General features: G+C 45.7%; 1 protein-coding gene across 2 annotated transcripts; it reads left to right on the forward strand.

Moving 5' to 3' along the window:
• The first annotated feature begins 5,115 nt into the window (after nt 1-5,115).
• Nucleotides 5,116-11,187, forward strand: FBXL12 (F-box and leucine rich repeat protein 12). Of its 2 annotated transcripts, none has more exons than XM_055430444.2 (3): nt 5,116-5,419; nt 5,530-5,602; nt 10,334-11,187. In XM_055430444.2, the coding sequence occupies exons 1-3, from the start codon at nt 5,334-5,336 to the stop codon at nt 11,153-11,155; spliced, it is 981 nt and encodes a 326-aa protein (XP_055286419.1). In that variant the 5' UTR covers nt 5,116-5,333; the 3' UTR covers nt 11,156-11,187. The 2 variants fall into 2 exon arrangements, with proteins under 2 accessions (XP_055286419.1, XP_055286422.1); XM_055430447.2 differs by lacking the exon at nt 5,116-5,419 and adding an exon at nt 8,131-8,207 and having other exon boundaries at nt 5,540-5,602.
• Nucleotides 11,188-13,442: the final 2,255 nt, after the last annotated feature.

Raw genomic sequence — 13,442 nt, forward strand, 5'->3', positions numbered from 1 at the left:
TGAGCCCAACAAAGCCTCTAACAGCAGCTTCAGGGCTACGGGGAGCCTGGATCAAGTCCCGCAGTTGCACTATCCGCCCCCCTGCCCTCATTCAGGGCTGAACCGCGGAAGCGTTTTGCTCATCCCTCCCCTCTGGCTATCTCGCCTGTCCCCAGGGACATCCGGGTTGCTGACTACAGTCAGTAAGAGAAGGAGTCTTCTGATTCTGGCCTGGGTACCAGCACTTACCAGCACTCCAGAATGGAGCTCAGCACTTACCAGAAGGCAGCACTGAGGAGGAAGCTGGAAACCAGCACATATGCAAGAGCTCCCAGGTTTTTGCCTTCAAGGAAGGTCGCTCCTGCCCTGCAGAGGGCACTGTGTACCAGACCCCAACCTTGCTTTTCCACCCCAGAGCAGCCCCTGGACTGATATGGTTCCCCAGGGCTGGTGGGACAGGGAACACCCCTTCCTAAATCCAACCTGTCTGTAGAACTCACTATTGAACTGTTTCTTCTTAGCAGACAGAATTCTGTTTGAGGAGCCTAAAAGGATTCACTCTGAAAAGGGGCCGGCAACCTCTGATTCACCCAATTCACCCTCTCAAAATAGGATGCGAGGTTAGGCAGAAGATGTGAGATACCTTCCTGGGGAAAGGATGGATGCTCTGCGACCCTGTCGGGGCTGCCCTGACTTAAGGAACTGGCTCAAGCAGTGCCACCTCAAACACTAGACTCAGGGGCCTTCCTGCCTCAGGACTTTTTCTTTTTTCTGCCTCAGGGAAGAAATCTGTTATTTCTACAACCTCTGCAGAATCCCACTGAGTGGGCTTCAGAGGCCAGGCAATCTTAATGGAAAGTTTATTCAGATTAGAGACAGATCCAGATGATGAATCAAAACCTTAGTCTCATTCCTTAATATTAAGCTGCATGGTCTCAATGGGCTTCCCAGATGGCACTAGTGGTAAAGAACCCACCTGCCTAGGTCGGGAAGATCCCCTGGAGAAGGAAATAGCAACCCACTCCAGTATTCTTGCTTGGAGAATCCCATGGGCAGAAGAGCCTGGTGGGATACAGTCCATGGAGTTGCAAAGAGTCAGACACGACTGAAGTGACTTAGCACGCACATATGCACACACATGATCTCAACACGTCCCCTCTCTGATTCTCCTTTTCCTCATCCGGAAGAAGAGATGGGGCAAGAAGGCAGGTGGAAGGTAAGCAGTAAGCTTGAAGGGACTGATGTGCCTTGGGAAGTTTAGAAAGAGCACATCTTTGCATTCACATAGAAAAACTAGGTCACACCAGGTATTGATGGTGTTGACCACTAGACAGCGGAATTGCTGAGTCCATATTCCTCTTTTTGGTGCTTTTGGTGTTTTCCCAGTTATCTACAATGAATGTATGTTACTCTTGTAATGAGGGGGGAAATAAATTTTAAAAATATATTTATTGGATGATTTTGCTGCATCGGGTCCTAGTTGCTGTATGTGGGATCTTTGTTCCCCGAACAGGGATTGAACCCCCATCCCCTGCATTGCAAGGCAGATTCTTAACCACTAGACCTCCAGGGAAGTCCCAGAAGAAATTTTTGGGTTTTTTGCCGTACCAAAGAGCATATTCTATCTTAGCATCCTGACCAGGGATTGAACCCATGCCCGATACAGTGGAAGCATGAAGTCTTAACTATTGGACCACCAGGGAAGTGTTATTTAAAAAAAAAAAAAGTTCTCACTCATTTTTTATGTTTGATTCAAAGGTAGCTAGGCAATTCCCTGGTGGTCCAGTGGTTAGGACTCTGCTCTCTCATTGCCTAGGGCCTGGGTTCTGTCCTTGGCTGCAGAATTAAGATCCTGAAAGCCATGCAACACAGGAAGGAAAAAAAAAAAAAAACCTTTCCTCAAAAGAAACCCCACAAATTAAAAAAAATTTTTTTTAATTAAAAGATATCTAAACAGGATTATGTTGCTGAGCTTATGGGCTGGGGAAAATTGAAAATGGGTGAAGAATGCTGCTGAAAGGGGAGGGAAATAAAGCCTGGGATTGGGGATCTACTGGGGGCCTGCCACTCCCAACTGGGCTAAGGCATCCTAAGGAAGTGGAGGGAATGGGCCATGGGAAGTCCCAGGACTAGGCAGCCACTGCTGCAAGGACTCCCTCCTCCAGAGCTGGGTGGGAGATGGAAAAGCCTCAGGAGACCTGACAATTCACATTAGAGCTGCTGTTGCTGCTAAGTTGCTTCAGTCGTGTCTGATTCTGTGCCACTCCATAGATGGCAGCCCACCAGGCTCCCCCGTCCCTGGGATTCTCCAGACAACTATTTCCTTCTCCAGTGCATGAAAGTGAAAGTGAAGTCGCTCAGTCATGTCCGACTCTTAGCGACTCCATGGACTGCAGCCTACCAGGTTCCTCCGTCCATGGGATTTTTCCAGGCAAGAGTACTGGAATGGGTTGCCATTTCCTTCTCCAGAATCACATTAGAGACTCTCTATTTCCTGATAAATGTCATTCAGAACGTCTCATGAAGAGACTCAGTACCTGCCCACTGGGGGCCAGGACAGCCCCACTCTCCCATCTGGGCCTCAAAAGGATCTGCTGTCATCTACTACCGGGAGGAGCTAGGTGCTTCCCAGGAAGGAGAGTTCTGAGTCACAACTTAAGGCGCAAGCTGGGCAGGGCCCCTCTGCCCCTTATTACCTAAATTTCTGACCCAGAGGAAAGAGCTTCTATGTGGGGGTGCCCATCCTTCCACTCCTGTTCGCTTGATGGGGAGGAGATGGTTCCTAGGAAACCTGTGTAACTGACAGAGGCATTGCCCCTTCATGATGCCATGGGCTTTCTAGAGAGAATCACAGCCAGAGAACACTGAGATAGAGGCCACACTCTGGCATCAGAAAAATCTGGGCTTGAGGCCCTAGCAAGCAACATGATGTTTGCATGATCCCTGGTGGAATTAAGATACCTCATGCACTGTATAGCTGGCCAAAAGAAAATTTTAAAAAGCAAACTCTTTTAGATGTGTGTGTTAAATTTCTGCAACTATCTATCAACTATATCTGAATAAAGCTTAAAAAACCTATATTGCTTTCACTTATCCATAAATAAATACATAAAAATTAAAACACTGTGGTAGTCACCTATTAAGATGAGGAAACCAGAAACCCCTGGACTACCAGAGTCCAGTGGACTACCATGTCAACCATTGGACAGCCAGGGAAGTCCCAGTTTTGCATTTCATACACAATTTCTTCTGCGTGTGCATGTATTAAAAACATACTTTGCCAGGGAATTCCCTGGTGGTCCAGTGGTTGGGACTCAGCGCTTTTGCTGCAGTGGTCTGGCTTCAGTCCCTTCTTAGGGAACTAAGATCCCACAAGCTGCACAGCATGGCAAAACAACAAAGCCCCCAACAAACAAACGAAAGCCATGTATTACCATTATAGGCTCTTGGGAGTGTGATTTCAGTTCAGTTCAGTTCAGTTGCTCAGTCGTGACCGACTCTTTGCAACGCCATGAATCACAGCACGCCAGGCCTCCCTGTCCATCACCAACTCCCGGAGTTCACTCAAACTCATGTCCATCGAGTTGGTGATGCCATCCAGCCATCTCATTCTCTGTCGTCCCCTTCTCCTCCTGCCCCCAATCCTTCCCATCATCAGAGTCTTTTCCAGTGAGTCAACTCTTCGCATGAGGTGACCAAAGTATTGGAGTTTCATTTACTAAAAGCTATTTTATATATATATACACACACACATATATATGTAATATATACTTTCTGTGTTTCTATTAGAAATACAATTAATTCTGTATGATAAGTCAAACCAGGAATTGGATTGATGTGTCAAAGGACATGCCTCATGCGAAGAGTTGACTCATTGGAAAAGACCCTGATGCTGGGAGGGATTGGGGGCAGGAGGAGAAGGGGACGACAGAGGATGAGATGGCTGGATGGCATCACCGACTCGATGCACATGAGTTTGGGTGAACTCGGAGTTGGTGATGGACAGGGAGGCCTGGTGTGCTGCGATTCATGGGGTTGCAAAGAGTCGGACACGACTGAGCGACTGAACTGAGCTGTTTTTTAAATGAATTAATTTAGGAAAGTCATCAGATAAACAGTTATTACAGTGCAGGTCTTATTCTCCAATCATGTAGTGCTTTCCTCAAATAGTATGGCAAAATTCAATGAGAGTGTACTACTTATAATTTTGAATAGCTTTTGCCAAACCACACTTTCAAGAGCCTATAATGGCAATACATGGTTTTTTGTTTGTTGGGGATTTTGTTTGTCTTGCCATGCTGCACAGCTTGTGGGATCTTAGTATATGTTACATATATATGTATATATACTTTGGCCACTTGATTCAAAGAACTGACTCATTGGGAAAGACCCTGATGGTAGGAAAGAGTGAAGGCAGGAGGAGAAGGGGACGACAGAGGATGAGATGGTTAGATGGTATCACCAGCTCGATGGACATGAGTTTGAGCAAACTCCGGGAGTTGGTGAACAGGAAAGCCTGGCGTGCTGGAGTCCATGGGGTCGCAAAGAATCAGACACAGCTGAACGACTGAACTGAACTAATTTATGTATATAAGAGAATGTTTAGCTCCAGTATTGTTTAGCTTACCTGGAAGCAACCTGAATGTTCATCAATACAGGAGCGTTTCAATAAATTTCACTGCCCTTATGACTTGGCAACTTTAAAAATGAGTGTTATGTATGTGGAGGAAGTGTCAATTCAGGCTCTGTGGAGAACAATTTGGCGCCATCAGTAAAAGTCAAAAATTCAGTGTCTTTTAACAAGCTATTTCACTTGTACAAATTTATTCTCATGCACAAAAAGGCGTTATGAAGTAAAAAAATAGGGACTTCCCTCTCTGCCTAGAGCTCTACTTTTGGTCCCGCCCTCAATCCCGCCCTTTAGGGCTCGGCATCGCCCAGTCACGTATTAGGATCTCGGTCCTAATCTCCCCCACGCCACGCCCCCAGTCTCGTTCCCGTCCTTAACCCCGCCCTTAACCCCGCCCCAGGCCTCGACATCGCCCGAGCCACGCCTTTTGTGTTTGGCCCTCCTCTCTTGGCCACGCCCCCGAGCCTTGTTCCCACTTTAACCCCGCCCCGGACTTCGTCATCACCTTAGCCACGCCTTCTGGGCTTGGTCCCAGTCCCCAGCCCCATCCTCTGTGCGGAGTTCTGATACCGTTCCTCCAGAGGAAAGCCGAAACTCCGCCAGCTACCGGAAACTGCGGCCACCTCCCTGTCCGCACCCTCTCTGTCCCCCGCTTCTTAGGGACCCTCCAGGGCGAGTCCCCGAGTTCCTTTAGACGGCAGCGGAAGTGCGTGTCAACGTGATCATGGCGACTTTTGCCGACTTGCCCGACTCGGTCCTGCTGGAGATCTTCTCTTACCTGCCGGTCCGGGATCGGATCCGAATCTCCAGGTGCGGGCGCCCCCTGCGGGAGGGAAGGGCCAGGCGGGGGGCGCACCTGAAGATGCACATCTGGTCCTCGCGGGGCCGGGGTCGTTCTAACGGCGGGTCCCCTCCCCCAGGGTCTGTCACCACTGGAAGAAGCTGGTGGACGACCGGTGGCTGTGGCGACACGTCGACCTGACGCTCTACACGGTATGCGGGTCTGGCCGGGCAGGCCTGGGCCGAGGTCGGGTTGGTCAGACTTCGAGGACCACGCCTCCAACCCTGTGTTTTGAGCGAGGCTCTCCCGGGTGCGTCCCGCCCGCGTCCCTTACATGCTCTGCCGTGACCTCCAGGCCTCAGCTTCCCCATCTCAGAATGGGTGTAACCAAGGTCTTGCAGGAAAAGAGCTTATTGATGAGTTTTCATGGAGAAATTTTCTATAGTCAACTTAGTTCTAGAATTAATCTCCTGAGTAGTCAACCAAATCATTTCAACTTTCTCCCACTTGCGCTTTATTTTTCTTTGTTGTTGTTCAGTTGCGAAGTTGCCCGACTCTTTGCAAGCCTATGAACTGCAGCATACCAGGCTCCCCTGTCCTTCACTGTTTCCCGGAGTCTGCTCAAATTCATGTCCATTGAGTTAGTGATGCTCTCTAACCATCTCATCCTCTGCTGCCCCCTTCTCCTTTTGCCTTCAATCTTTCCCAGCATCCCTTTGCATTTTTCTATTATGAACTGTTTCAAATAGATATAGAAATGTATGGAGGATAATATCTGAAACTATGTACTCACCACCTAGATTTAATCTTTTTAAACCTTTGGCCTTTTTCACTGCAGATCTTGTGAAATATACATACTAGTGTTTCTATACGAACATATGCATACAACATTTGCACATATGTTTCTTGCACTTTTGAAACCCTCCTCAGGGATAACCATGACTATAAAGTGGATTTATATCACTTCATGTTTTTATTTACTGCCTATGTATGTGCTTATAAGCAATATACAGTATTGTTAATGTGTTTCTAAAATTGAGATAAAACTATTCTACTCTTTAGATAATTAAATGCTATTTTACTTATATTAATACATCCACCCATTAGCAACTTTGTTCACACATCACTTTTGAAATTTACTCTAATTAGTACTTGTAAATCTAATTCATTCCTTTTAATTGCTGTTAAATGAATATACCACAGTTTGTTTCTCTATTTTCCTGTTGACAGATGGTTAGATTATTTCCAATTTTCTACTATCACAAACAGCTTTATAAGACCATGTATCAAACTTTATTGTGCATATGAATCACCTGTTGGTGTTAGGTTGGTGTTGGTCACTCAGTCGTGTCTGACTTTTTGCGACCCCATGGACTGTAGCCCGCCAGGCTCCTCTGTCCATGGGATTTCCCAGGCAAGAATACTGGAGTGGGTTTCCATTTCCTCCTCTGGGGGATATTCCCGACCCGGTGCATTGACAGGCGGATTCTTTACCTCCAAGCCACCAGACTATTTTATTACAAAAACTTTCAAACATATATAATAGTTAAAAGAACAGTACAGAGAACACAAAGTTGCCCACCACTAATACTTAATACATTTGTTTTATCATCTCTTTATCCATCCATCCCTCTTTCCATCAAGCTTTTATTTTTCAAATTTTTATTTGTTTTGTTTTCCCATTTTATTTTTTAAGTATGCTTCAAAATCAGTTGCAGTTGAGTCCACTTCTAAAACACTTTAGTACCCATAATAGAGATTAACTAGGACATTTGTTTTATATTTCTCTTTTTGAGGTTTAATTTTTAAAAATCACACATCATGAATAATTCTTATAAAAATGTGGAAGTAGTATAACTATGTATGGTGATGGATATTAACTAGATTTATTGTGATGATCATGTCATAATACATACAAATATTGAATCATTATGTTGTGTGCCTGAAGCTAATATAGTGTTATATGTTAATTATATCTAAATTAAAACAAAACCAAACCAAAAAAACATTGAAATATTGTCACAAATGAAGCAAGAGCCTTTGACAGTCATCCCCTGGTATGTCTACCCTTCCCCAGAATAACCACTATTATGTGTGGAATTTCCTTCCATAGCATTTTCTATGCTTTGGATCCTTGGGGCTTTATATGGAAGAAAAGGGCAGTGGTTACAAGAGCAGGATTGGCCTTTGGGGTCAGGCTGTGTTGAATCATAGTTGTACTCTTGCAGCAAGATTTGGCCAGTGCATTTTTCTGGGGGTGGGGGTGGGGACGGAGACCTGCTGTGCAACCAGGTGAGCATTCTAGTTCAATGCTCAGTGCTGCATCTGGCAAACAGTAGTTACTCAATACAAGTTAACCATCGTGGTTGAAATAATTGTACCCATATAAATTATAATATATATATAATAGTCTTCCCAGGTGGGGCTAGTGGTAAAGAATCTGCCTGCCAGTGCAGGAGACATAAGAGATGTCAGTTCAATCCCTGGGTCAGGAAGATCCCCTGGAGAAGGGAATGGTAACCCACTCCAGCATTCTTGCCTGGAGAATACCTTGGACTGAGGAGCCTGTTGGTCTACAGTCCATGGGGTCACAAAAGAATCAGACATGACTTAGTAGCTGAACAACAAAAGTACATAGTATTCTTTTTTCTTTAACCTTGAAGGTATCATTTTGCCACTCCTTCCTGCATGGCTTGAGGAGTTCCCCATGTTTGAATCTCTGAATCCTCTTTGTTCTTAGTTGCTATCTACACGGCTGTTATCACTGGACATTTTTGCTGTTAAAACCACGATGTCAGAAACCAACGTTTCTGTAAGGTAAATTCCACAAAACAGGTATTACTAGGTTAGGCAGTGTGTTCATTTAAACCAACTAAAGAATTTGTTTAAAAAACGTAAGTGGGGGAGGGGCCAAAGATAAATACACAGGATTGAAAATGTACAAAATTATAAACATTGGAAAGTAAGGTCTCTCCCTGCTTCTGTCACCCAAGTCACCTTGTTCTTTCCCAGAAAGGCAGTAGATGTTCCCATATTTTAAAAAACAAAACAGGTGCCAGTGGGTGTCCATATTTTAAATTTCAGTAAAAACCAGATTGCATTTCAAAGTAGCCAGACCAAGTCCCACCAGCAGGACCCAAGAACTGCTTCTCCACATACTGGCTAGTGTTTGATATCATGAAACTTAAAGGATTTTCTCATTTGTCTTTTTACAAGTAAAAATGACTCAACTTACAGCTTTGTGGCCATTTGATATTTTGCCAACAGTGGCTTCCACTCTTGTGAGTTACCTTTTAGTGGCCAGTGTTTCTAGTGAGTCCCTTTCCTCAGCCCAAATTTGCAGTCTAAATTTGATTAGGAAGATTTGATTCCTCTATCGAGAGTAGTTAACAAGGGGGAGGGATAAATTAGGAGTTTGAGATTAAAATATGCATACTACTATATATAAAATAGGTAACCAACAAGGACCTACTGTATAGCACAGTAGGAGCAATACTCAATATCTTGTAATGACCTAAAATGGAATAGAATATAAAAAATATATATAGATCCAGCCATATATATATATATATTCATCCATATATATACACATATGGGCTTCCCTGGTGGCTCAGATGGTAAAGAATCTGCCTGAAATTCAGAAGACCTGGGTTTGATTCCTGAGTCAGAAAGGTCTCCTGGAGAAGGGAATGACTACCTACTCTAGTATTCTTGCCTAGAGAACTCCATGGACAGAGGAGCCCGCTGGGTGACAGTCCATGGAGTCACAAAGAGTCAGACATGACTGAGTGATTAACTCTTTCACTTTTACGTGTGTGTATATATATATATTGCTGTACACCAAAATAGCAATTACTGAATCACTTCACTCTGCACCAAAACTAATACACTGTAACACACTGTAAATCAACTATGAAAGTGTGAAAAACATGAATTTAGGAATAAAAGGATTAGGGATACCAAGAACCCAACAGAAAAGGATTAGCTGAGAGACAGCAGAATATCGTCTTGCCTGGTCATGGATTTTGCTAATAAAAAAGTCATATTTACCAAAAAAAGTCAACAAATTCTATGGTATGCAGTTTCTTTTTTCCGCTTCTTTTTTTTTTTTAAAGTAAACTGTACATATAATAAAATACATGAAATACTAGTTAGTTATAGTTTGTTTTCTACAAGTCTAACTTCCCAGGGTTAAATTTTGCAGCTTTCACTATTACTAAGCTGTGATTTTTTTTTTTTTAAACCTAGATCTAATTTAACCTGGGCAGTTTTCAGTTTTTATTTTGTGTTACTCATTTCTATGAGGAAGTGGTCATTAAGAATGGGATAGGCACTTCCTTGGTGGTTCAGTGGTTAAGACTCCAGGTTTCCACTGCAGGAGATGAGGGTTTGATCCCTGGTTGGCAAACTAAGATCCCACATACCACATGCGATGGCCAAAAAAAGAAAAAGAGATAAAAATATTGCTGGGTGGATTCACTTTTTTTTAAATCTTAAGAGATATAAAGTTTTATTAAACCTGGAATCAATAGTATGATTTCATAAATTAGACAGTAACATTTTCCTAGGGTATATATACAGATCACAGTGATTTTCATTGTGCAAGGAATTGAAAAGTTTAGAAACAGGCTTTTTGTTGTTGTTTCACTTTCTTAATTATTCCAGAAGGTAATTAGACTCACTGTCCTGGTAGAGACAGATATGTTATGATGGTCTCTTATCCACCTTCGTTTTGTTCAAACTTAGAGGTCAAAGTGGTGGGGTTAAACTATCCTGTTACTCCTGGAAAGGTATCTGGTTGAGTGAGGCTGGTGAGGGAAGGACAGAATTCCCAGGAAGCCTCAGAACCACAGCTGGGGCTTATCTGTCTCCAGGAGGGTGGGGTCCCTGGAAGATGCCCCGTATCTCTGGTCCAGACACCCTCCCACCTCTGGCTCTTACAGATGCGGCCCAAAGTCATGTGGCATCTCCTCCGCCGGTACATGGCATCCAGGCTCCATTCCCTGCGGATGGGCGGCTACCTGTTCTCAGGCTCCCAGGCTCCCCAGCTGTCCCCTGCCCTGATGAGGGCCCTGGGTCAGAAGTGCCCCAACCTCAAGCGCCTCTGCCTGCATGTGGCCAACCTGAGCATGGTGCCCATCACCAGCCTGCCCTGCACCCTGAGGACCCTGGAGCTGCACAGCTGTGAGATCTCCATGGCCTGGCTCCATAAAGAGCAGGACCCCACAGTGCTGCCCCTGCTCGAGTGCATCGTGCTGGACCGCGTTCCCGCCTTCCGCGACGAGCACCTGCAGGGCCTCACGCGCTTCCGCGCCCTGCGCTCGCTGGTGCTGGGCGGCACGTACCGGGTGACCGAGACCGGGCTGGATATGGGCCTGCAGGAGCTGAACTACCTGCAGAGGCTAGAGGTGCTGGGCTGTACCCTCTCGGCCGACAGCACCCTCCTGGCCATCAGCCGCCACCTCCGAGACGTGCGGAAGATCCGGCTGACCGTTCGGGGCCTCTCGGCCCCTGGCCTGTCTGTCCTGGAGGGCATGCCAGCCCTGGAGAGTCTGTGCCTGCTGGGGCCACTTGTCACCCCGGAAATGCCTTCCCCACAGGAGATCCTTGCCTCCTGCCTCACCATGCCCAAGCTCAGGGTCCTTGAGCTGCAGGGGCTGGGCTGGGAGGGTCAGGAGGCGGAGAGGATCCTGTCTAAGGGGCTACCCCACTGTATGGTCATTGTCAGGGCCTTGCCCAAAGAGTCCATGGACTGGTGGATGTGACTGCACCCCCCACCCCCAACCCAGGGATCCCCCTCTTAGCTTTCATTAATGAGATCCGGACCCTCTGAGCAGCACCTTGCCAGTAGGCAGGTAATCAGGTTGGAGAGGCCTGAAGGCCACAGGTAGAGAGAACCCAGGCCTTGGCATCTTCAGGTCCTTGGAATCGTGGTTCACCCGCTGTATGGCCAGCCCCTTGGAGGCCCTATCTTCACATCTGGAGATGAAGAAGACCACAGCTACCTCATGATTAAATGTTGCAGAGCCTTAATGTTTACCACCCCCGGGCCCACCAAAGGTCCTCCATGAAGAGCTGTTCTCAGGAACAGGACGATGCGGAAGGGCATATTAGGACTTAGGGAGACCTGAGGGGCTGAGACCCCTTAGGAAGCCTAGAAGGGCTATCTATGCATGCACACCTGCACACTAACATGTCATTGACACACAGACACACCACTGACACATTGACACACCACTTACAGACCTACATGCACATGGGAGACGTGGAAAGGAGGGCAGATACAATTCATGCTTTGATGATCAAAATGTTAGTAAAGATCCGAAGCTGTCCTTTTTGTATTTTGTATTCTGGATTTTCCCAATTTTCCATAGTGTAATTTTGTTATTAAAGACAAGTAATCATTTTTTTTAAGCGTTTGGTTTATTTATTCAACAAATGTGTCTCAGCTATTTTGCAGGGACTGTTCTAGGCACTGGGACCACAGCAATGAATGAAACACACACAAGGAAGAAGGCAGGGTGATCGACAGGTAAACATATGCATGGAATAGTTTTAGAGACAGCCAATAAACTAGGGCCACATGATGGACGCACTTGTGTTTGGTTTGGTGGGCAGGGTGGGCCTCTCTAAGGGGAAACCTGGGAGGCAATGAGGAACCAAACTGGGGAGTACTAGGGAAGACAGAAAAAGCAAAGACCTAAGAAGAATGGTCCGTCTAGTCAAGGCTATGGTTTTTCCCGTGGTCATGTATGGATGTGAGAGTTGGACTGTGAAGAAAGCTCATCACCGAAGAATTGATGCTTTTGAACTGTGGTGCTGGAGAAGACTCTTGAGAGTCCCTTGTACCGCCAGGAGATCCAACCAGTCCATTCTAAGGGAGATCAATCCTGGGTGTTCATTGGAAGGACTGATGCTAAAGCTGAAGCTGCAATACTTTGGCCACCTCATGCGACGAGTTGACTCACTGGAAAAGACTCTGATGCTGGGAAAGGTTGGGGGCGGGAGGAGAAGGGGACGACTGAGAGTGAGATGGCTGGATGGCATCACCGACTCTGTGGACATGAGTTTGAGTGAACTCCGGGAGTTGGTGATGGACGGGGAGGCCTGGCGTGCTGTGATTCGTGGGGTCGCGGAGAGTCGGACACGACTGAGCGACTGAACTGAACTGAACTGAACTGAAGCTGGAAATAATGAACTCAGCATTTTCTGAGGATGGGAGGAAGGTCCAAGTGGCCAAGGGAACAAGGGGTGAACAATAGTGAAATCAGACATGCTGGGGAGACGTTGGAAGGGCCTCACAGGTGGCTTTGGTTTTAGGGGTTCAGTAAGAGGCAACTCGTTTTCCTGTCTTTTGAGTCTGAACCACTTGAAAGATGCAGGTGGCAAACAGTGATCCTAAGTGCCTAACCCTTGAAATTAGGTATTTTTTTTTTTTTGAAGTAGAGTTGATTTACAATGTTGTGTTCATTTCTGCCATACAGCAAAGTAACTCATGACTCAGTTATACATATATGTATGCATATCCCTTTTTTTTTTTTTTCAACATGGCATGTGTGATCTTAGTTTCCCAACCAGGGATCAAACCTGTGCCCCCTGCAGTAGAAGTGAAAGAAGCTTACAGTGAATGTGTTGCTGGATTTGTGGTCCCCAAAGGAGAGACCAAAGACAGTCTCAGTCACTCAGAGCTTTGTGTAGATTTTTATTTGAAGTGAAAGTGACAGAGAAAGCTTCTGACATAGACATCAGAAGGGGGCAGGAGAATACCTGGCTTTCTAGTTTGGGCAGGGCATTATATACGCTTCTGCTAGCTAGTTAAATAAAAATAATACCTCAAGGTTTGTAGAAGTTCCACCATACTCTTTCCCAAGGCATACATCATGTGATAACTTTGGCACAAGATTAGCCAGGGGGAATGATACCGGTCAGTGTCTCTGGTTGAGATATATTGTTGCCGTGTCATCAGGGCTACAAGTCTTGAGAAACCGGTTCCCAGGCAAGATTTGTTACAATTATAATTATTCATAGAGTCTAAGAAAAGCATTTCCATGA

Source organism: Moschus berezovskii, chromosome 8 (genome assembly GCF_049115385.1).
Source record: "Moschus berezovskii isolate FMDL1 chromosome 8, NW_MosBer_1.0, whole genome shotgun sequence".
Classification (NCBI taxonomy): Eukaryota; Metazoa; Chordata; class Mammalia; order Artiodactyla; family Moschidae; genus Moschus; species Moschus berezovskii.

What these genes read in the sequence shown, in the direction of transcription:
- FBXL12 (XM_055430444.2), top strand. Translation starts at nt 5,334, where the DNA reads ATGGCGACTTTTGCCGACTTGCCCGACTCGGTCCTGCTGGAGATCTTC. An exon ending in GATCGGATCCGAATCTCCAG is followed by an intron (nt 5,420 to 5,529) that starts GTGCGGGCGCCC and finishes CCCCTCCCCCAG; the next exon opens with GGTCTGTCACCACTGGAAGA. An exon ending in TCGACCTGACGCTCTACACG is followed by an intron (nt 5,603 to 10,333) that starts GTATGCGGGTCT and finishes TGGCTCTTACAG; the next exon opens with ATGCGGCCCAAAGTCATGTG.